The sequence below is a fragment of the Heterodontus francisci genome, chromosome 36 (genome assembly GCF_036365525.1).
Source record: "Heterodontus francisci isolate sHetFra1 chromosome 36, sHetFra1.hap1, whole genome shotgun sequence".
Taxonomy (NCBI): Eukaryota; Metazoa; Chordata; class Chondrichthyes; order Heterodontiformes; family Heterodontidae; genus Heterodontus; species Heterodontus francisci.
The window spans coordinates 7,638,808-7,661,707 of NC_090406.1; the positions used below are offsets into that span (position 1 = coordinate 7,638,808).

General features: G+C 47.8%; 1 protein-coding gene across 1 annotated transcript; it reads right to left on the reverse strand.

Moving 5' to 3' along the window:
* Window positions 1-289: 289 nt before the first annotated feature.
* Window positions 290-18,372, reverse strand: hapln4 (hyaluronan and proteoglycan link protein 4). The gene is made up of 7 exons (XM_068015879.1): window positions 18,298-18,372; window positions 17,759-17,904; window positions 10,146-10,203; window positions 9,959-10,073; window positions 3,638-4,000; window positions 1,345-1,647; window positions 290-579 (listed from the first exon to the last, which is right to left on the reverse strand). Exons 1-7 carry the CDS (start codon window positions 18,370-18,372, stop codon window positions 290-292), a joined length of 1,350 nt encoding a protein of 449 aa, XP_067871980.1.
* Window positions 18,373-22,900: the final 4,528 nt, after the last annotated feature.

Genomic DNA, 22,900 nt, shown 5'->3' on the forward strand with positions numbered 1-22,900 from the left:
GTTTAGATGTTGGCATTTACAATTTTATAAATCTTCACACTGCGTTTAAAAGCACATACTATTTTCAGAGAATAAATAAAAATAGAGAATAAAAGCGCGTCTGATCTATAAATATAATCATGTGCCTTTTGGCCTTTTACATTCACCCAGTTCTGACCTGAGACAGTGGAGGAAAGTGAGTTATTCTTAGATCTGGATGCGATGCAGATTTTGCTTTAAAATATCGTCACTCTCAGAGACTACTCGAAGCCCAACCCCAACCATCTCTCTCTTCATCTCTCTCTCTCTCTCATTCCTTCTTTTTGAAACAGTAGACCCCGTACAGTCGGCGCTTCTTGTCCGGGAAGCCAAAATTGCGGACTCCGGGCTCCTTGCCACCGCACTTGGCTCGGGGGTTGACGATGGGGTAACGGACGCTGCCGTCCGCTAGCCATCCAGCCTGGCAGCGGTCGAGCAACTGCATCTTCCAGGCTGCGTACAACTGGCCCACCTTGGCGATGGATGCCCCGTTCTTCTTGCATGCCTTGATTGCTTCACCGTAATTCAGCTTTCTGTACGTCCTCAAGAAGTAAACGTTGCCTTCATTAAAAAACAACACAAAATTACAAGACCATAAATCTCTTCACGTATCTAACAGCTTCATATTTTTCATACTTTTCACCCAATCTCTAGTATTGGAGATACAATGCAAGAAAGAAAGACTTGCATTTATATAACGTCTTTCACAACCACAGGATGTCCCAAAGTGCTTTGCGATCAAGTGTCATTGAAGTGTCATCACTGTTCTAATGTAGGGGAGAGAGCGGCCAATTTGGCACAGCAAGATCCCACAAACAACAATGCAATAATGACCAGATAATCTGTTGTTTTAGGTGTCAACTGAGGGATAACTATTGAGCAGGACACCAGGGAGAACACACCAACTCTTCTTCAGAATAACGCCATGGGATCTTTTACATCCACCTGAGCGGGCAGATAGGGCCTCGGTTTGACATCCCAACAGAAACAACATCTCTGACAGTGCAGCACTCCCTTAGTACTGCATTTAGAATGTTAGCTTAAATTATATGCTTCAGTGTCTGGAGTGGAACCGGAACCTGAACCCACAACCTTCAAAATGTTAGAGTGTTACCCACTGAGCCAAAACTGACACCTTAACTGTGTGTGCATGTGATTGCTTAAGGACCCTTGATGTGTATGAGATACCAACTGTGTGTTTGCCTATACACAGGACAGAACTTTCAGATAAAGACTACCTAACAATACTCCTCGATTTATCTTGTGTCGCTCTTGCAGTCCAAATGTTCCCCTGGGTTTCTCAGTATGAATAAATGGCCCTCTCACCTTTGAGGTTCGAGGTGAAGCAGAAAGCATCGAATTGTTCGTCCTCCTTGTGCCGGTAGCCGTAGTTCCTAACGCCCGTGGCCTGGTCTGTTCTGCCGCACTTGAGCCAGGGTTTGGAGATGGGATACTGGACAGAGCCATCGTCCAGCCAGCCTGCATTGCACCAGTCCAGTCCTTGCTCCCACGCCTCATGCAGCTGTTCATACGAGGCTAGTATCCCATCCTGCTCGGCGCAAGCCTTTTTGGCACCTTCAAAGTTTAACGTGTCACGCCCCGACCGCGGATGGTAAGGAAACACCACACCTTTAATTGAATTAAAGGCACCATTAAATACAGGAGGCAGAAATAGGGGGCAGGATGTATTCTGCTCTGGTTTTTGAATGTTTTGGATCGCCTGCATGCGGCACATCATCCCTTTAATTGAGGCCTTTAATTTGACTGGATGGAAAATTGGAAGGAGTCCTTCGGGGCTGGCACTCAATTTTCCTGTATTTGGCGTGCCCAGATGATGCAAAATTCCCAGGAACTGGTCTGGGAACATGTACCTTAGCATTTCCACCTTCTGCTGATTTTCCTCATCTAACAGACACCCAATTCCCTATCACCCAAGACCAATTTCAACACCATGATCTCATCCTCACCCCACTGGGTCAGGAACAGAGGTCAGCAGTAGCAGAGCAGGATTCCCACCCCACTGGACTAACAGTGGTGCAGGGCTATGATGCCTTCCCTAGACAATTTGCCTGGCTAGATCTGATGCACGAGGAATAGTCACTCGAGTGAGTAATCAGCGGGCCATCAGTACCAGTAATACAGCTCAGGGCCTTCAGAAGGAACAGGGTGACATAAAACTATATCATTAAGCACACTGTGGATGAGATAAAATGGAGCTTGGAAGGATGGGTTCCCTTGATTCAGGATCCGTGCCTTTAGATTGGAAAATTGCACTTGTGGCCCTGCTACTTAGGAAAGGTAACAGAAGGAAACCAGTGAGCGATAGACAAGTTAATCTAACATCTGTTGTTGAGAAATTGCTAGAGTCTATAATTAAGGATAGGATCACTAAACAACTTGAAAATTTTCAGCTGATCAGAGAGAGGCAGCATGGATTAGTAAAGGGCAGGTCACGCCTGATGAATTTAGTTGAATTTTTTGAACAGGTTACTAAAGTAGCAGAAAGCTCTGGTTAGACTCCAACTGGATTATTGTGTCCAGTTCTGGTCACCACACTTTAGGAAGGATGTGAGGGTCCTTGAGAGGGTGTGGATGCGATTTACCAGAATGGTTCCAGGGATGGGGGATTTTAATTACAAGGTTAGATTGGAAAAGCTGGGTTTGTTCTCCTTAGAACAAAGGAGATTGAGTAGAGATTTGACAGAAATGTCAAGATTATGACAGGCTTAGATAAGTTAGACAAGGAAAAATTGTTCCCATTAACTAATAGGACTCATGGGCACAGACTGAAGGTTTTGGGCAAGAGGTCCAGGGGAATATGAGTAAGAACTTTTTTACGCAGTGGGTGGTAATGACCTGGAACTCGCTGCTCACAAGGGTGGTGGAAGTGCAGACGATCAATGAGTTCCAGGGAAATTGGATGGGCATGAAGGAAATCGACTTGCAGGGATACGGGGATTAAGCGGGACTGACTGAATCTGTAGAGAGCCAGCGTGCACTCGATGGATCGAAAGGCCTCCTTCTGTGCTGTAAATGACTCTATGATTATGACACTATTTATAGTGACTTCCAGAAGGCATTTGACAAAGTCCTCAAAGAGACTGTTACTTAAAGTTGAAGCTCATGGAATTGAAGGCAAATTATTGACCTGGTTAGGAAATTGCCCGAACAAATGCCTCAATCATTTTAAACACCTTGATCACATGACACCTCAATCTTCTGAACACTCAACTATTTCCACTGATTTAGGTCTAGGACTAGGGGGTATAGTCCAAAAATTAGAGTCGAGCTTTTCAGGAGTGAAATTAGGAAATACTTCTACACACAAAGGGTGGTAGAAATTTGGAACTCTCTTCTGCAAATGGCAACTGATGCCGGGTCAATTGTTAATTTTAAATCTGAGATTGATTTTTGTTCACCAACGGTATTAAGGGATAAAAGGAGGGAATGTGGAGTTGGGTCACAGGTCAGCGATGATTTCATTGAATTGCAGAACAGGCTCGAGGGGCTGAATGGCCTCCTTCTGTTCCTATGTTCTTATGTCTTTTTACTCTGTGCTTCAGACCAAATAACAGTGGGGAAAATATGGCAATAATGTAGAATTAAAACAAAACCCTACCTTCCAAATTCAATTTGACAATTCCGGTATCATCCTCCAGCTCATCTGTGACTTCACATCCATATCTCCCGTAATCCTGGAGTGTTACGTCCTGCATGATGAGGGATGTGTCGCCGTCTCCATCCTCCTGTAGCCACACCCTGCCCTTGTATATCCCAAATGCTTTCTGTACCTTGCCCAAGGCCACGAAAACATCAGTGCTCTGCAATGAGTCGGACTCCTTGGTCCATTTGATTCGGATCTTATCGGGTTCCTGGCTGTCCGTCTGGTAGTGGTATCTGCACGGCAGGATGATAGAACCTCCTCGGTGAGTGAGGACTTTCCCTGGGGCAGTCTGAACTACCACAGCCCCACTCTCATCACCTGCACAGGGAGGAAACACATATAACAACTCTTATTGGAGGTCAGCAAACACAGAGGGAGAAAACCATTCTTAGGAATTATAGACCACAAGAAAAATGAAGCAAGGGAGGAAAGAGGCCTGTTTACATCTCAGTGTGCTTTATGAACAATCAGTGCAGGATGACACTTCCCAGTGTGGTACTGAGGGAGTGCTGCACTGTCAGAAATACTGGAGGCCACATTTGTCCTCCCAGGTGGATGTAAAAGATCCCACAGCACTTATTCCAAAGAACAAGGAAGTTATCCTCAGTGTCCTGCAATAATTACCCTTCAACCAATCAGTAAAAAAACAGATTATTTTGTCATTATCACATCGCTGTTTGCGGGAGCTTCCTGTGCACAAATTGGCTGCTGCGTTTTTCTTCATTACAACAGTGACTACGCTTCAAAAAGTACTTCATTGGCTATCAAGCACTTTGGGATGTCCTGAGGTCATGAGAGGTGCTATATAAATGCAATTTTTTCCCCTTACCACGGTGAGCAATTTATTTTTGATACGTTGCCAAATTGGGGGCATTGATCCTTTCCCCACCCCATTAATCTTTAAATTTTTCCCCAATTTGGCAAGACACCAGGCATAATGATCATCTCCTATTGCTATTGAATCATACATTAAGAGTTTTACATGTAGTTTCTCTGCTTGTACAGAGAATAATGCATTCCCAGGAGGCATTACAAGGCAGCAGTCTCATTATGGGGTTAAGAGGATATCATATATCACGAACGCTAAAATCAAGATGTTTCTAGTCATTGCTAGATTCTTGAGCTGAGATTTCAGCCTTGAAATTAGTCTCCTTGCTTTCAGTCATCATTTCTGCTGCTTGTACAGCCATTGGTTTGCTGATCTTTTAATCAGATCTATAAAATGAGCATCTCTGATAGAACCAGCAAAGTGGAGAGCTCTCCATTGAAAGAAAGAAAGAAAGCAGTTGCATTTATTAGGCACCTTTCATGATCTCAGGAGTGTCCCAAAGCACTTTGCAGTCAATCAGGTACATTCCGAAGTGCATTTCCGATGTGGAAATGAATACTAGACAAAAGCAAGTTCTAAAAGTTTGACCAGGTGAGTTAGTCGATCAGTCCCGGTGAGGAGTGAGACCTTCTGGGTCACGGAGGCAAAGGTTAACAAATAATCTCACTGTTTCTGCTTTCTGACAGAGCTGTTCATTATTCTGCTATTAACACTCGCTCTGGACAATTGCTTTTTCTTTTACTACAACTATTACCACTCCCTTTGCCTTTTGTTCCATGACACTTTTGTCATTTAATCTCTCCTGCACTCTGCCCTATCAGATCTTCCCTTTTGTTCTTATTCCTTCTGACACCCCCCTGCCCTCCGCCTTTCACTTGCTCAAAATCTATTACATTTCAAACCTTCGCCAGTTCTTTTTTTAATTATTCGTTAGTGGGATGTGGGTGTCGCTGGCTAGGCCAGCATTTGTTGCCCATCCCTAATTGCCCTTGAACTGAGTGGTTTGCTAGGCCATTTCAGAGGGCATTTAAGACACAACCACATTGCTGTGGGTCTGGAGTCACATGTAGGCCAGACCAGGTAAGGATGGCAGATTTCCGTCCCTAAAGGACATTAAAGGTCACTGACCTTTAACTCTGCTTCTCTCTCCACAGATGTTGCCAGACCTGCTGAGAATTTCCAGCACCTTCTGTTTTTATTCAGATTTCCTGCATCTGTGGCATTTTGCTTTTATTAAGGCGTCTCACTGGATCACTGTCCAGTGCCACCTGTTGGGAGGTTGGCAGGTGTGGTCTGTATAGACAGGCCCTCAGCTGTCGCCCGACAATTAAATGGCCAGGTGGTATTCACTTAACAGATGCATGATGGGTTAGGTAACATAGTAACAAGTGGAGGCCATTCAGCCCCTTAAGCCTGTTCTACCATTCAATCAGATCATGGATGATCTGTACCTCAACTCCATTGACCAACCGTTGTCCCATATTCCTTGATACGTACCCAAAATAAAAATCTATCGATCTCAGTCTTAAAAGTTTCAATTGCTCCCAGCACCCACAGCCTTATGAGGGAGAGAGTTCCAGATTTCCACTACCCTTTGTGTGAAGAAGTACTCCCTGATTTCACTCCTGAATAACCTACTTCAATTTTAAGATTAGACCGCCTTGTTCAGGAAGCCCCACCCCCACCGCTGCCCACTGCTGCCCCCCAGAGGAAATGACGTCTCCCTAACCCAACCTCTACATCCCTTGACCATTGTAAACACCTTAATCAGATCACCCCTTGATTCTGTAAACTCTGAACTAGTTCTGCCGGTTGGGGAGTCTAGGACAAGGGGGCATAGTCTAAAAATTAGAGCTAGATCTTTCAGGTGCGGAATTAGGAAACACTTCTACACACACAAGGTGCATTTTAACAAACCCTTGACGTCATGGCAGTGGGGGGGGGGGGGGTGGTGGGGGGGCCTGAAGATGGCTCCGGATGAGTCCCGCCATGGATCTCAAAGCCGTGAGGTCCCGGCCCCATCCTCCCGGCGGCAGCAAGGCTCCGTGGCGGCCCCTGGCACTGCTGCTGGGCGATGGGACCACAATTCAAATATGCAAATCAATAAAATGAATACATTTAAATACACTTACCTCCAATTTGGAGGACCCGCCGTGATCTTTGGCGCAGAAGCCGGCTCTCCCGAGCTTTCAGATCCCCATCTGGGAAGACGCGGTGCCACACTGGTGGCGAGGGGAGAGGAGGTAGGTTTGTCAGTGTAGGAGGGGGGAATGGGGTCAAATTAATGCCATGGGCGTAGGGGATGGCAGGAAGGGTTGAACCTTAAACCTTGTGCCGTTTGGAGGGGGAAGGTCAGATGCAAAAGGTAAGCGTTTTGTGGTGGGGGAAAAGGGAAAATAGTTTTGGTAATTGTTATGGGGGGGCGGGGGGGGGTGGGAACGAGAAATTTACTTTTTAATTTTGGGGGGATCTTTCTTTAAAAATTCTAATATGCCGGTAGGGATGGCTAGCCTTTAAAAATGGCACCAGCGCCTGCGCACAGGCAGCTGATGTCATTGCCGGGGACGGACAGCCCACCCCCCCTCCACGAGATTGGGGGAGAGGGTGGGCAGCCCGGCTATTTAAATGAACTGCTGCGCTTAAGATCGCAGTGGCTGTTTGGCGTGCGGCCAATTTCTTGAGCTCGCTGCCGAGATTGGCGTCGGGTTCTTAAAAACCAGCCCAAAGGGTGGCAGAGGATTGGCACTCTCTTCTGTAAACAGCAATTGATGCCAGATCAATTGTAAATTTTAAATCTGAGATTGATAGGTTTATGTTTATCAAAGGCGTTAAGAGATATGTGACAAAGCAGGCTATATGAAGTTAGGTCGCAGATTAGCCATGATCTCATTGAATGGTGGAACAGGTTCGAGAGGCTGAATGGCCTCCTCCTGTTCTAATGCTCCTGACTCAAGGGGAATACAAGTCACGTTTATGCAAACTAAAGATGGAAACTTTAGCTGGGGTGAAATTCCCCTGCTTCTGGCTCCTCCCCGACCGTCATCTCAATGTTTGTGTGTAAGTCGGGCAGTAATTGGCAATGGATTATTCAAACATTACAATCCTCCTCTCAACATCTGCACACTGGATAGCACTCGGGGTGGAAACCCTGGGCTGTTTCTTTGAACCCCATTCCTCCCCTACTTCCCCACATCCCACCGTCACCCAACCAAGAGACACAGAGACCAACTAAAGGTCAAGAAAATGTTTCCACTCATGGGGGTGTCCGAAACTCCAGGTTATAAATATAAGATAGTCACTAATAAATCCAACAGGGATTTCCAGAGCAACTTGTTTATCCAGAGAGTGGTGAGAATGTGGAAGTCGCTACCACAGGGAGTGGTTGACATGAATAGTATAGATACCTTGAAGGGGAAGCTGGATAAACACATGAGGGAGAAAGGAATAGAAGGATATGGTGATAGTAGGAGATGAAAGACGGATAGAAGGAGGCGCGTGTAAACATCATCATAGAGTAGATGGGCCGAATGGCCTATTTCTGCACTATAAATTCTACGTAAATCCAAGTAGAGCACCCTCCAGTTCTGGCCTCTTGCGCATCCTCAATTTTAATCCAAATTGGTGGCCATGCTTTCAGCTGCCGAGGCCCGAATCTCTCGAATTCCCTTCCAAAATCTCTCCCACTCTCCATCTCTCCCTCCTCCTCTAGGACACTCCTTAAAGCCTACCTCTTTGAGCAAGCATTTGGTCACCTGTTCTTATATGGCTCAATGTCAAATTTTGTTTGATAATCATTCTTGAAGAGCTCTGGGGAGCTCTTCCCCTTCCTCTGACCACAAGCAAAGATTCCTTCATGCACCTTACATAGTGCCTGTATGCACAAGGAAGAGCTGCATCTAATTAGCAGAGCTGTTGTATAACTGGTAGTAACATTGGAAGGAAAAACTAATGTATACTGAAGTTTATTGTCTGAAGACCCATGTTTTACAATTGTATTGTAAAATGGATAATAGATTTTTAAGGTCTGTTCTGTCTGAAGGTGAGAACTGGAAATGGCCAATGTTCTCTCAATCCTCTTTGAAGCCCATTTTTCTGAACCTGGTTCTTGGAGATGACCTGAAAAAAGCCATCTTTATGTGGCTTTTTTCAGGTACTACGTTAAGGGCCTGATATAAATGCAAGTTGTTAATGTTGGGTCTGAGATCAGTGACCACAACCAACCAATGATCAAAGCTGGGATCTTTCTGATCTGTTTAGCGTAGTAGCACATGGAGCGATGATTAAAGCACTGTGGCATTAGAGAGAGAGAGAGAGCTGTGTGGCATTAGAGAGAGAGAGAGAGAGAGAGAGCTGTGCGGCATTAGAGAGAGAGAGAGAGAGAGAGCGAGCTGTGCGGCATTAGAGAGAGAAAGAGAGAGAGAGAGATAGAGAGCTGAGCGGCATTAGAGAGAGAAAGAGAGAGAGAGAGAGCGAGCTGTGCGGCATTAGAGAGAGAGAGAGAGAGAGAGATAGAGAGCTGAGCGGCATTAGAGAGAGAAAGAGAGAGAGAGAGAGAGAGAGCTGTGCGGCATTAGAGAGAGAGAGAGAGAGAGCTGTGCGGCATTAGAGAGAGAGAGAGAGAGAGAGCTGTGCGGCATTAGAGAGAGAGAGAGAGAGAGCTGTGCGGCATTAGAGAGAGAGAGAGAGAGAGAGAGCTGTGCGGCATTAGAGAGAGAGAGAAAGAGAGCTGTGCGGCATTAGAGAGAGAGAGAGAGAGCTGTGCGGCATTAGAGAGAGAGAGAGAGAGAGCTGTGCGGCATTAGAGAGAGAGAGAGAGAGAGCTGTGCGGCATTAGAGAGAGAGAGAGAGCTGTGCGGCATTAGAGAGAGAGAGAAAGAGAGCTGTGCGGCATTAGAGAGAGAGAGAAAGAGAGCTGTGCGGCATTAGAGAGAGAGAGAGAGAGAGAGCTGTGCGGCATTAGAGAGAGGGAGAGAGCTGTGCGGCATTAGAGAGAGAGAGAGAGCTGTGCGGCATTAGAGAGAGAGAGAGAGAGAGAGAGCTGTGCGGCATTAGAGAGAGAGAGAGAGAGAGAGCTGTGCGGCATTAGAGAGAGAGAGAGAGCTGTGCGGCATTAGAGAGAGAGAGAAAGAGAGCTGTGCGGCATTAGAGAGAGAGAGAGAGAGAGAGAGCTGTGCGGCATTAGAGAGAGGGAGAGAGCTGTGCGGCATTAGAGAGAGAGAGAGAGAGCTGTGCGGCATTAGAGAGAGAGAGAGAGAGAGAGAGCTGTGCGGCATTAGAGAGAGAGAGAGAGAGAGCTGTGCGGCATTAGAGAGAGAGAGAGAGAGCTGTGCGGCATTAGAGAGAGAGAGAGCTGTGCGGCATTAGAGAGAGAGCTGGAGAGATGTCCCCCTCTCACACAACATCACGAGGAAGTCACAGTCCATTATGAGATCTGTTTTCTGTCTCACCTGACACGTGCACACTCTGCTTGGTTCCGATGTCATTGCTCGTCAAGAGGGAGAAGGCCGGAACGAGAAATATCAGGAAGATGTAGTTAAAACACAAACAGCTTCTCACACAGAGCTAAGGAGACAAAAGACATTTCAGTTTCAATGAATGAAAATCTCATGGGTTGTGACTCGGGCGTGCACTGACCTCAGCGCTTGAAGTCCCCATGTGCGCCCATGCCATGGGAAGCTCTGTGCTGGACATGCTAAACAATAAAACTGACCAGAGTCCAAAGCAATAAGGCCAGCAAGGTGGGCTTGTTATGTACTACACCCACCAGCAGAGAGATTAGAGATTAGAGATACAGCACTGAAACAGGCCCTTCGGCCCACCGAGCCTGTGCCGAACATCAACCACTCATTTATACTAATCCTACACTAATCCCATATTCCTACCAAACATCCCCACCTGTCCCTATATTTCCCTACCACCTACCTATACTAGTGACAATTTATAATGGCCAATTTACATATCAACCTGCAAGTCTTTTGGCTTGTGGGAGGAAACCGGAGCACCCGGAGAAAACCCACGCAGACACAGGGAGAACTTGCAAACTCCACACAGGCAGTACCCGGAATTGAACCCATGTCCCTGGAGCTGTGAGGCTGCGGTGCTAACCACTGCACCACTGTGCCGCCCTAAGAGGTTTAAAAGGTAAAGGAGATTCAACCACAGTCTTGGTTTCCCCGGAACTTTCATAACTCATGTTAAAACTCATTTACATTTTTTTTACCCAGCAAACTCCACCAGTCACACACTCCGCCAATCACACACTCCGCCAGTCACACACTCCGCCAGTCACACACTCCGCCAGTCACACACTCCGCCAGTCACACACTCCGCCAGTCACACACTCAACCAATCACACACTCAACCAATCACACACTCCGCCAATCATACACTCCACCAGTCACACACTCAAACAATCACACACTCAACCAATCACACACTCAACCAATCACACACTTCGCCAATCACACACTCCACCAATCACACACTTCGCCAATCACACACTTCGCCAATCACACACTCCACCAATCACACACTCCACCAATCACACACTCCACCAATCACACACTTCACCAATCACACACTCCGCCAATCACACACTCCGCCAATCACACACTCCGCCAATCACACACTCCACCAGTCACACACTCAAACAATCACACACTCAACCAATCACACACTCAACCAATCACACACTCAACCAATCACACACTCCGCCAATCACACACTTCGCCAATCACACACTCCACCAGTCACACACTCAAACAATCACACACTCAAACAATCACACACTCAACCAATCACACACTCAACCAATCACACACTCCGCCAATCACACACTCCACCAATCACACACTTCGCCAATCACACACTTCGCCAATCACACACTCCACCAATCACACACTCCACCAATCACACACTCCACCAATCACACACTCCACCAATCACACACTCCGCCAATCACACACTCCACCAGTCACACACTCAACCAATCACACACTCAACCAATCACACACTCCGCCAATCACACACTTCGCCAATCACACACTCCACCAGTCACACACTCCACCAATCACACACTTCGCCAATCACACACTCCACCAGTCACACACTCAAACAATCACACACTCAACCAATCACACACTCAATCAATCACACACTTCGCCAATCACACACTCCACCAATCACACACTCCACCAATCACACACTCCACCAATCACACACTCCACCAATCACACACTTCACCAATCACACACTTCGCCAATCACACACTTCGCTAATCACACGCTTCGCCAATCACACACTTCACCAATCACACACTCTGCCAATCACACACTTCGCCAATCACATACTCTGCCAATCACACACTTCGCCAATCACACACTTCGCCAATCACACACTCAACCAATCACACACTCCGCTAATCACACACTTCGCCAATCACACACTCCACCAGTCACACACTCCACCAATCACACACTTCGCCAATCACACACTCCACCAATCACACACTTCGCCAATCACACACTCCACCAATCACACACTTCGCCAATCACACACTACACCAATCACACACTTCGCCAATCACACACTCCGCCAGTCACACACTCCACCAATCACACACTTCGCCAATCACACACTCCACCAATCACACACTTCGCCAATCACACACTCCACCAGTCACACACTCTGCCAATCACACACTTCGCCAATCACATACTCTGCCAATCACACACTTCGCCAATCACACACTTCGCCAATCACACACTCAACCAATCACACACTCCGCTAATCACACACTTCGCCAATCACACACTCCACCAGTCACACACTCCACCAATCACACACTTCGCCAATCACACACTCCACCAATCACACACTCCGCCAATCACACACTTCACCAATCACACACTTCGCCAATCACACACTTCGCCAATCACACACTTCGCCAATCACACACTTCGCCAATCACACACTCCACCAATCACACACTCCACCAATCACACACTCCGCCAATCACACACTTCACCAATCACACACTTCGCCAATCACACACTTCGCCAATCACACACTTCGCCAATCACACACTTCGCCAATCACACACTTCGCCAATCACACACTCCGCTAATCACACACTCCGCCAATCACACACTTCGCCAATCACACACTTCACCAATCACACACTTCGCCAATCACACACTCTGCCAATCACACACTCAAACAATCACACACTCCGCCAATCACACACTTCGCCAATCACACACTCCGCCAATCACACACTTCGCCAATCACACACTTCGCCAATCACACACTCCATCTGTCACACATTCCACCAATCACACACTCCGTCTGTCACACACTCCACCAGTCACACACTCCACCAATCACACACTTCACCAATCACACACTCCACCAATCACACACTTCGCCAATCACACACTCCACCAATCACACACTTCGCCAATCACACACTTCGCCAATCACACACTTCACCAATCACACACTCCACCAATCACACACTCCACCAATCACACACTCCGCCAATCACACACTCCACCAATCACACACTCCACCAATCACACACTTCGACAATCACACACTCCACCAATCACACACTTCACCAATCACACACTCCACCAATCACACACTTCGCCAATCACACACTCCACCAATCACACACTTCACCAATCACACACTTCGCCAATCACACACTCTGCCAATCACACACTCAAACAATCACACACTCCGCCAATCACACACTTCGCCAATCACACACTCCGCCAATCACACACTTCGCCAATCACACACTTCGCCAATCACACACTCCATCTGTCACACATTCCACCAATCACACACTCCGTCTGTCACACACTCCACCAGTCACACACTCCACCAATCACACACTTCACCAATCACACACTCCACCAATCACACACTTCGCCAATCACACACTCCACCAATCACACACTTCGCCAATCACACACTTCGCCAATCACACACTTCGCCAATCACACACTCCATCTGTCACACATTCCACCAATCACACACTCCGTCTGTCACACACTCCACCAGTCACACACTCCACCAATCACACACTTCACCAATCACACACTCCACCAATCACACACTTCGCCAATCACACACTCCACCAATCACACACTTCGCCAATCACACACTTCGCCAATCACACACTTCACCAATCACACACTCCACCAATCACACACTTCGCCAATCACACACTCCACCAATCACACACTTCGCCAATCACACACTTCGCCAATCACACACTTCACCAATCACACACTCCACCAATCACACACTTCGCCAATCACACACTTCGCCAATCACACACTCCGCCAATCACACACTCCGCCAATCACACACTTTGCCAATCACACACTTCGCCAATCACACACTCCGCCAATCACACACTTCGCCAATCACACACTCCGCCAATCACACACTTCGCCAATCACACACTCCGCCAATCACACACTTCGCCAATCACACACTCAACCAATCACACACTCCGCCAATCACACACTCCGCCAATCACACACTTCGCCAATCACACACTTCGCCAATCACACACTTCGCCAATCACACACTTCACCAATCACACACTCCACCAGTCACACACTTCGCCAATCACACACTTCGCCAATCACACACTCCGCCAATCACACACTTCGCCAATCACACACTCCGCCAATCACACACTTCGCCAATCACACACTCAACCAATCACACACTCCGCCAATCACACACTTCGCCAATCACACACTTCGCCAATCACACACTCCGCCAATCACACACTTCGCCAATCACACACTCAACCAATCACACACTCCGCCAATCACACACTCCGCCAATCACACACTTCGCCAATCACACACTTCGCCAATCACACACTCAACCAATCACACACTCCACCAGTCACACACTCTGCCAATCACACACTCCGCCAATCACACACTCCGCCAATCACACACTTCGGCAATCACACACTCCGCCAATCACACACTTCGCCAATCACACACTTCGCCAATCACACACTCCACCAGTCACACACTCTGCCAATCACACACTCCGCCAATCACACACTCCGCCAATCACACACTTCGCCAATCACACACTCCGCCAATCACACACTCCACCAGTCACACGTTCCACCAATCACACACTCCACCAATCACACACTCCATCTGTCACACATTCCACCAATCACACACTCCGTCTGTCACACACTCCACCAGTCACACACTCCACCAATCACACACTCCACCAATCACACACTCCACCAATCACACACTCCACCAATCACACACTCCGTCTGTCACACACTCCGTCTGTCACACACTCCATCAATCACACACTCCGTCTGTCACACACTCCACCAGTCACACACTCCACCAATCACACACTCCACCAATCACACACTCCGTCTGTCACACACTCCGTCTGTCACACACTCCACCAGTCACACACTCCACCAATTACTCATTCCACCAATCACACACCCGCCCGTCACCCACTCTGCCAATCACACACTCCGCCTGTCACACACTCCGCCAATCACACACTCCGCCAATCACACACTCCGCCAATCACACACTCCGCCAATCACACACTCTGCCAATCACACACTCTGCCAATCAATCACACACCCCACCAATCAGACACTCCGCCAATCATACACTCCGTTAGTCACACACTCCATCAATCACACACTCCGTCTGTCACACAGTCCACCAGTCACACACTCCACCAGTCACACACTCCACCAATCACACACTCCACCAATCACACACTCCACCAATCACACACTCCATCTGTCACACATTCCACCAAGCATACACTCCACCAATCACTCATTCCACCAATCACACACCCGCCCGTCACACACTCTGCCAATCACACACTCCGCCTGTCACACACTCCGCCAATCACACACTCCACCAATCACACACTCCGCCAATCACACACTCCACCAATCACACACTCCGCCAATCACACACTCCGCCAATCACACACTTCGCCAATCACACACTCCGCCAATCACACACTCCACCAATCACACACTTCGCCAATCACACACTTCGCCAATCACACACTCTGCCAATCAATCACACACTCCACCAATCACACACTCCACCAATCACACACTTCGCCAATCACACACTCTGCCAATCAATCACACACCCCACCAATCACACACTCCGCCAATCATACACTCCACCAATCACACACTTCGCCAATCACACACTCTGCCAATCAATCACACACTCCACCAATCACACACACCACCAATCACACACTCCACCAATCACACACTTCACCAATCACACACTCCGCCAATCACACACTCCGCCAATCACACACTCCACCAATCACACACTCCACCAATCACACACTCCACCAATCACACACTCCACCAATCACACACTCCGCCAATCACACACTTCGCCAATCAATCACACACCCCACCAATCACACACTCCACCAATCACACACTCCACCAATCATATACTCCGCCAATCACACACTTCGCCAATCAATCACACACCCCACCAATCACACACTCCACCAATCACACACCCCACCAATCACACACCCCACCAATCACACACTCTGCCAATCACACACTCCGCCAATCACACACTCCGTTAGTCATGCACTCTGCCAGTCACACACACCTCTTGTTACACATCCCATCCGACACTCCGCCCGTCACACACCTCCCAAAACACCCTTGGCCATCACACAGCTCCGCGTGGCACAAATCTCCTGTCGTACCCCCGTTCATCACATATCCCCACTCGTCACACTCCTAGGCATTACATGCCTTTACAACTAATGAAATACTTTTGAAAAATACTCACTGTTGAAATGCATCGGTTGTCGGAGCCCATAAAACCCTCCGATAAAACCCTCCGATAAGACCCTCCGATAAAACCCTCCCATAAAACCCTCCGATAAAACCCTCCGATAAAACCCTCCAATAAAACCCTCCGATAAAACCCTCCCATAAAACCCTCCGATAAAACCCTCCCATAAAACCCTCCCATAAAACCCTCCGATAAAACCCTCCCATAAAACCCTCCCATAAAACCCTCCGATAAAACCCTCCCATAAAACCCTCCCATAAAACCCTCCCATAAAACCCTCCGATAAAACCCTCCGATAAAACCCTCCCATAAAACCCTCCGATAAAACCCTCCCATAAAACCCTCCGATAAAACCCTCCGATAAAACCCTCCGATAAAACCCTCCCATAAAACCCTCCGATAAAACCCTCCGATAAAACCCTCCCATAAAACCCTCCGATAAAACCCTCCCATAAAACCCTCCGATAAAACCCTCCCATAAAACCCTCCGATAAAACCCTCCCATAAAACCCTCCCATAAAACCCTCCGATAAAACCCTCCCATAAAACCCTCCGATAAAACCCTCCGATAAAACCCTCCGATAAAACCCTCCCGCTGTACAGGACTAACCCTGTTTATTGGCTGGTATAAAGATGGTCACAGCCGTGCAAAGAGCAGAGATGTCCCAGCCTGTCCGACTGTTAATCAGCCGCAAATCATTCTGCTTGTACACACACCCAGGGAAGAGTGTGACAATACAGAGACAACAACCCAGGTAAACTCTCACACTTGTATGTGCAAATGAGAAACATAAGCAAAAGTTTTCAGTCAGAGATTTGGGCAGATTTGCCCAGCGATTGCAATTTTAACCATTATCTTGAATCCAATTTGTTACCTGCTTCTGGCCCCCTTCGCTCTTCTCCATCAGAGTTCTCAAGCATGCAATACTTTTTTTGAGATCTATATTGGCTGCTTCTAATTATTTTTATTTAATCTTGATATTTAGTAAGTTCATCTTTAATTAAAGATTCTAAAATTTTACCTAACACAGATGTTAAGCTCACTGCTCTGTAATTATCTGGGTTTGCTCTGTCTCCCTTTCTCAACTCGGTTACTACATTGGCTTCTCTCCAATCCTTTGGCATATATCCACTCCCAGTATGATCCTGCAATATCACTTCCAGGGCATCTGCTGTTCCTTTCCCCATTTTCCTCCCAACGTTCCGATCTATCCCATCAGTTCCCAGCATATTGTCCTCCTTTGGCTTAATCAACTTCTCGAATATCTTCCTTTTCACCTGCCTAGGCTCTAAGCTCTTGAATTCACTCCCTGAACCTCTCCACCTCGAGACTGCTCAAGCCCCTCTCCAATCATACGTTACCTCCTCCAGTCCTCCAAGTGCGATCTCCGCACTTCTCCAATTTTGACCTCTTGCACATCCCCGACTTTCACCGTTCTACCATTGGCGGCCGTGCCTTCAGCTGCTGAGGCACTAGGCTCTGGAATTCCCTCCTTAACCCTCTCCACCTCACAGGGAGGTCACAGTCTCAGGATAAGGGGTCAACCATTTAGGACTGAGATGAGGAGGTATTTCTTCGCTCAAAGGGTTGTGAATCTTTGTAATTCTCTACACAGAGGGTTTTGGATGCTCCATCATTGAGCATATTAAAGGCCGGGATAAACAGATTTTTGGTCTCTCAAGACATTGAGGGACATGGGGAGCCATTGAGGCTGGGAATTCTGCAGCAAGTAACTCACCTCCTCACTCCCCAAAATCTATCCACCACATATAAGGCACAAGTCAGGAGTGTGATGGAATACTCTCCACTTGCCTGGATGAGTCTAGCTCCAACAACACTCAAGAGGCTTGACACCATCCAGGACAAAGCAGCCCACTTGATCAGCACCCCACACACCAACTTGAACATTCACTTCCTCCACCACCAGCGCACAGTAGCCGCAGCGTGCACCATCTACACCAGGGTTGTCCAACATATGGCCTGTGGGCCAGGATCCAGCTCACCAAAGGTTTCCATCCAGCCTGTGGATGTAAACTGTACTCAGCCATTCCTCCCCCTTGCCGTATGGTTTTCCCCTCGGCTGTTTCTTTCTGTTTCAGGGAAGTGATATATCTTCTGGCCCGCCAAAGACTATTTTGCTGTTTTCGGTGAGTGAGCACCTGCTGGGAAATATAGACTAGAGGCCTGCTACCCAACCTGAACCCGATGGGACCCGATGACATGTGTTGGGTCCGGGTCAGGTCGGTCCCTTCTTCAGGGTATGGCGTTCAGGCTCGGGTCGGGTCGGGCTGAGTCCAGGTCGAGTTGGGTCGGGTCAGGCCGGACACACAGTGTAAGTGCTCTGCTGGTAAGTATTGAAATTAAAAAAAATTATCTGAGCTGGGAATCCAGGACGAAACTGAGTCTGCACAGTGAGCGAGTGATGTCACTATGACGTCATCGCACATGCGCTGCAGCTTCGTGGAGATTCCGAGTCCGAAGGTAAGTAAAGGGATGGTCGGGTCGAGTCGGGGCAGGTTCAGCTCGGGTCGGGCTCGGGGCAAAATTGGAGGGACTCGGGCCGGGTCGGGCTCAGGCCCACGGTGGTTCGGTCGGGTTCGGGTCAGGTTCTTTTTTCCCGACCTGAGCAGGCCTCTAATGTAGACCCTCTGCTCCCCGGTCCCTGTGGTCAGAACTGTAATCGGGACAACTTCCAGAGAGAACTGCGTGCCTGCGCGGCAATTGGCTGCAGCCTGGGTGGCACGACTTCAGAGGTTAATGAGTGGAGTGGGTCACGATGCAAACAGTAGTTGCAGTCAGCCTGGGAAATTGACAGTATGCTGATTAAAGTGATGGTGAGCTGGAGGCTTGTGGCCTAGGCCCGATGAGAGAGAGATGGGCACACGGAGAGGGAGACAGAGAACTAGAGAGAGGGTGGAGGGAGAGAGAGTCAGAGAGAGTGGGGAGAGAGCCAAGGTTGGGGCTGGGGTGGGGGGGGGGGGGTGGGGGGAGAGAGAGAGAGCTAGAGAGAGAGAGACAGATACAGAGAGACGGAAGGAGAGAGAGACAGACGCAGAGAGATGGAGAGAGAGAGAGAGGCAGACACTAGAGTGATGGGGGAGAGAGAGAGACACACATACAGTTGGAGAGAGAGACAGACAGACACAGAGACACAGAGAGAGTGAGACAGACACAGAGAGACGGAAAGAAAGAGACAGACAGACACAGAGAGACAGAGAGACAGACAGACACAGAGACATGGAGAGAGGGAGAAACAGACACAGAGAGACAGAGACAGACACAGCGAGATGGAGAGAGAGAGAGAGAGAGGCAGACACTAGAGTGATGGGGGAGAGAGAGACACACACACACAGATGGAGAGAGAGACAGACAGATAGACACAGAGACAGAGAGAGAGAGAGACAGACATGGAGAGACGGAGAGAGGGAGAAACAGACACCGAGAGACAGAGACAGACACAGAGAGACGGAGAGAGAGAGAGAGAGAGACAGACAGACACAGAGAGACGGAGAGAGAGAGACACACACAGAGACACGGAGAGAGAGAGACAGACACAGAGAGACGGGGAGGCAGAGACAGACACAGAGAGACGGAGACAGAGAGACAGATAGACACAGAGAGATGGAGAGAGGCAGACAGACACAGAGAGATGGAGAGAGAGAGACAGACAGACACAGAGAGATGGAGAGAGGCAGACAGGCACAGAGAGATAGGGAGAGAGAGACAGACACAGAGAGACGGAGAGAGAGAGACACACACAGAGACACGAAGAGACGGGGAGGCAGAGACAGACACAGAGAGATGGAGAGAGAGAGACAGACACAGAGAGACAGGGACAGAGAGCGATCACGAACGCTCCTGACAGATGGGCATCTCTCTGGAATACTCTGTATCGCTACATCAAATGTGCGGGCAGATATTGTCTACCTGTGCAAGCAGAAACAATGCCAGGTATCTCACTAAATCAATGTTCAACATAGTAAATTAATAAATTAGTCTTCTCATTTAAAGCTTGTTCACAAAAATGCACAATTTTTGTTGTTTTGGTTAATAGTAAAATAAATTTCTAACGCCTTTATCCTTCCGAAATTTGTTCACTGTCCCCCTATCTCGGACAAAATTTGTAATGTGGCCCCTCACGTGAAAAGGTTGGACACCCCGATCTACAAGATACACTGCAGCAACTCACCAAGGCTCTCTTCAACAGCACCTTCCAAACCCGCGACCTCTACCACCTAGATGGACAAGGGCAGAAGATGCATGGGAACACCACCACCTGCAAGTTCCCCTCCAAGCCACACACCATCTTGACTTGGAACTATATCGCCAGGAAACAAATAAAAAAAGTAGGACTGTTGGGTCAATTCACACTCAGACTTTGGAGGGGCTCATATTTGGCTTGCTTTGTGCTTTCAGTCTGCTCTCTCAGGTGGATGTGATAGATCCCATGGCACTATTTGAAAGACAATGAGGGGACTTCTCCCCGGTGTCCGAGTCAATATTTATCCCTCAACCAACATCACAAAAATAGATTATCTGGTTATCATCGCATTGCTGTTTGTGGGATCTTGCTGTGTGTTCATTGGCTGCCGCATTTCCTACCCTCCCACAGCCAAAGACTTGCAGGTTGATGGGTAAATTGGCCATTATAAATTGCCCCTAGTATAGGTAGGTGGTAGGGGAATATAGGGAAGGTGGGGATGTGGTAGGAGTATGGGATTAGTGTAGGATTAGTATAAATGGGTGGTTGATGGTCGGCACAGACTTGGTGGGCCGAAGGGCCTGTTTCAGTGCTGTATCTCTAAATAAATAAATTACAACAGTGATTACACTTCAAAATGTAATTCAGTGGCTTTGGGTCGTCTTAAAGTAGTGAAATGCATTATGGAAATGCAAGTTTTTTCTTTCTTTCAATGCATCCTGGATAGAATCCCCACCTTCAGTTAAAAGATTAACACCTTCTTTGCCTTAACACTGCAGATCAAGAGGGAACTACAGGGGGGCCCCTAACTACCAGTTAAATTAGCACTGCTGTTTTCCATTAATAATCCTGATGAGTCAACAAAGGACAGATGAAGCATGTGGTTCGATAAAAGCTGTTATAGAATTTTAGCAGTGCAGGGCAGTGGGGTGAGGAACAATTCACTCAATTTATGAACAAAATGCAAACTTTAAAAATCCATCCCTCCACATCAGCCACAGTACAGACTAACGACTGGGAGCTTTTCCAGTTACAACACATTGGGGGTCAGATTAGAATGCTGCATCTGCTTTTCTGCTGGTTCCGTATGGGTGTAAAATGGTGACTAATTATGGTGCTAGTGCTTTGAACTCTCTCAATAAGATCAGCTTCAGCCTCGGCTGATTTTCCCTGGAGAGAAGGAAAGGGGTAAGAAAAACCTTTTCTTATCTTAATCAGATTACTTGGAAGAAAAGACTTACATTTATATAGCACCTTTCATGGCATCCCAAAATGTTTTAAAGCCAATGACGTACTTTTTCTTTGATGTGTAATCGCAGTTGTAATGTAAAAAAATGAGGCAGCCAATCTCTACACAGCAAGATCCCACAAACAGCAATGTGATGATAATCAAATCATCTGTTTCTGCTGATTTTCTTTGAGAGGCAAATATTGGGCAGGACACCAGAGAGTACACAGCCTGCTCCTGCCCCACTGAACTTATTTCTTCCTATCTTGACTCTATCTTTTCTCCGCTGGTCCAGTCTCTTCCCACCTACATCCGTGACTCTTCTGACGCCCTACGTCATTTTGAACAAGGAATATTCGACATATCCCACAAAAAGACAGGCATAACTAGGACCCATGCGACTACCCATAGCAACACTTTTTACTTGAAGGAAGTGAGTGGAGTTGAAGGAGAAGTTAGTCAAGATAGGAAGAAATAAGTTCAGTGGGGCAGGAGCAGGCTGTGTACTCTCTGGTGACCTGCCCAATATTTGCCTCTCAAAGAAAATCAGCAGAAACAGATGATTTGATTATTATCACATTGCTGTTTGTGGGATCTTGCTGTGTAGAGATTGGCTGCCTCATTTTTTTACATTACAACTGCGATTACACATCAAAGAAAAAGTACGTCATTGGCTTTAAAACATTTTGGGATGTCATGAAAGGTGCTATATAAATGCAAGTCTTTCAATGACAGCGCTTCTGATATGTCTGATACGTCTTCCTTTTTCCTCAGCCGAGGATTCCCCCCCCATGGTGGTTGACAGGGCCCTCAACCGTGTCCGGCCCATTTCCCGCACCTCTACCCTCACCCCTTCCCCTCCCTCCAAGAACCACGACAAGGTTCCCCTTGTCCTCACTTTCCACCCCATCAGCCTCCATATCCAAAGGATCATCCTCCGCCATTTCCGCCACCTCCAGCGTGATGCCACGACCAAACACACCTTCCCCTCCCTTCCCCTGTCAGCATTCCGAAGGGATCGTTCCCTCCGCGAAAACCTGGTCCACTCCTCCATTATCCCCACCACTTTGTCCC

Bases quoted from the DNA above. Each gene is read 5' to 3' on its own strand.
- hapln4 (XM_068015879.1), bottom strand. From the start codon at position 18,372: ATGTTGGACAACCCTGGTGTAGATGGTGCACGCTGCGGCTACTGTGCG. The intron at 10,074-10,145 runs GTCAGTGCACGC...TTGTCTCCTTAG, and splicing joins TGGGGACTTCAAGCGCTGAG to CTCTGTGTGAGAAGCTGTTT. The intron at 1,648-3,637 runs GTAGGGTTTTGT...ATTCAATTAAAG, and splicing joins TGTCAAATTGAATTTGGAAG to GTGTGGTGTTTCCTTACCAT.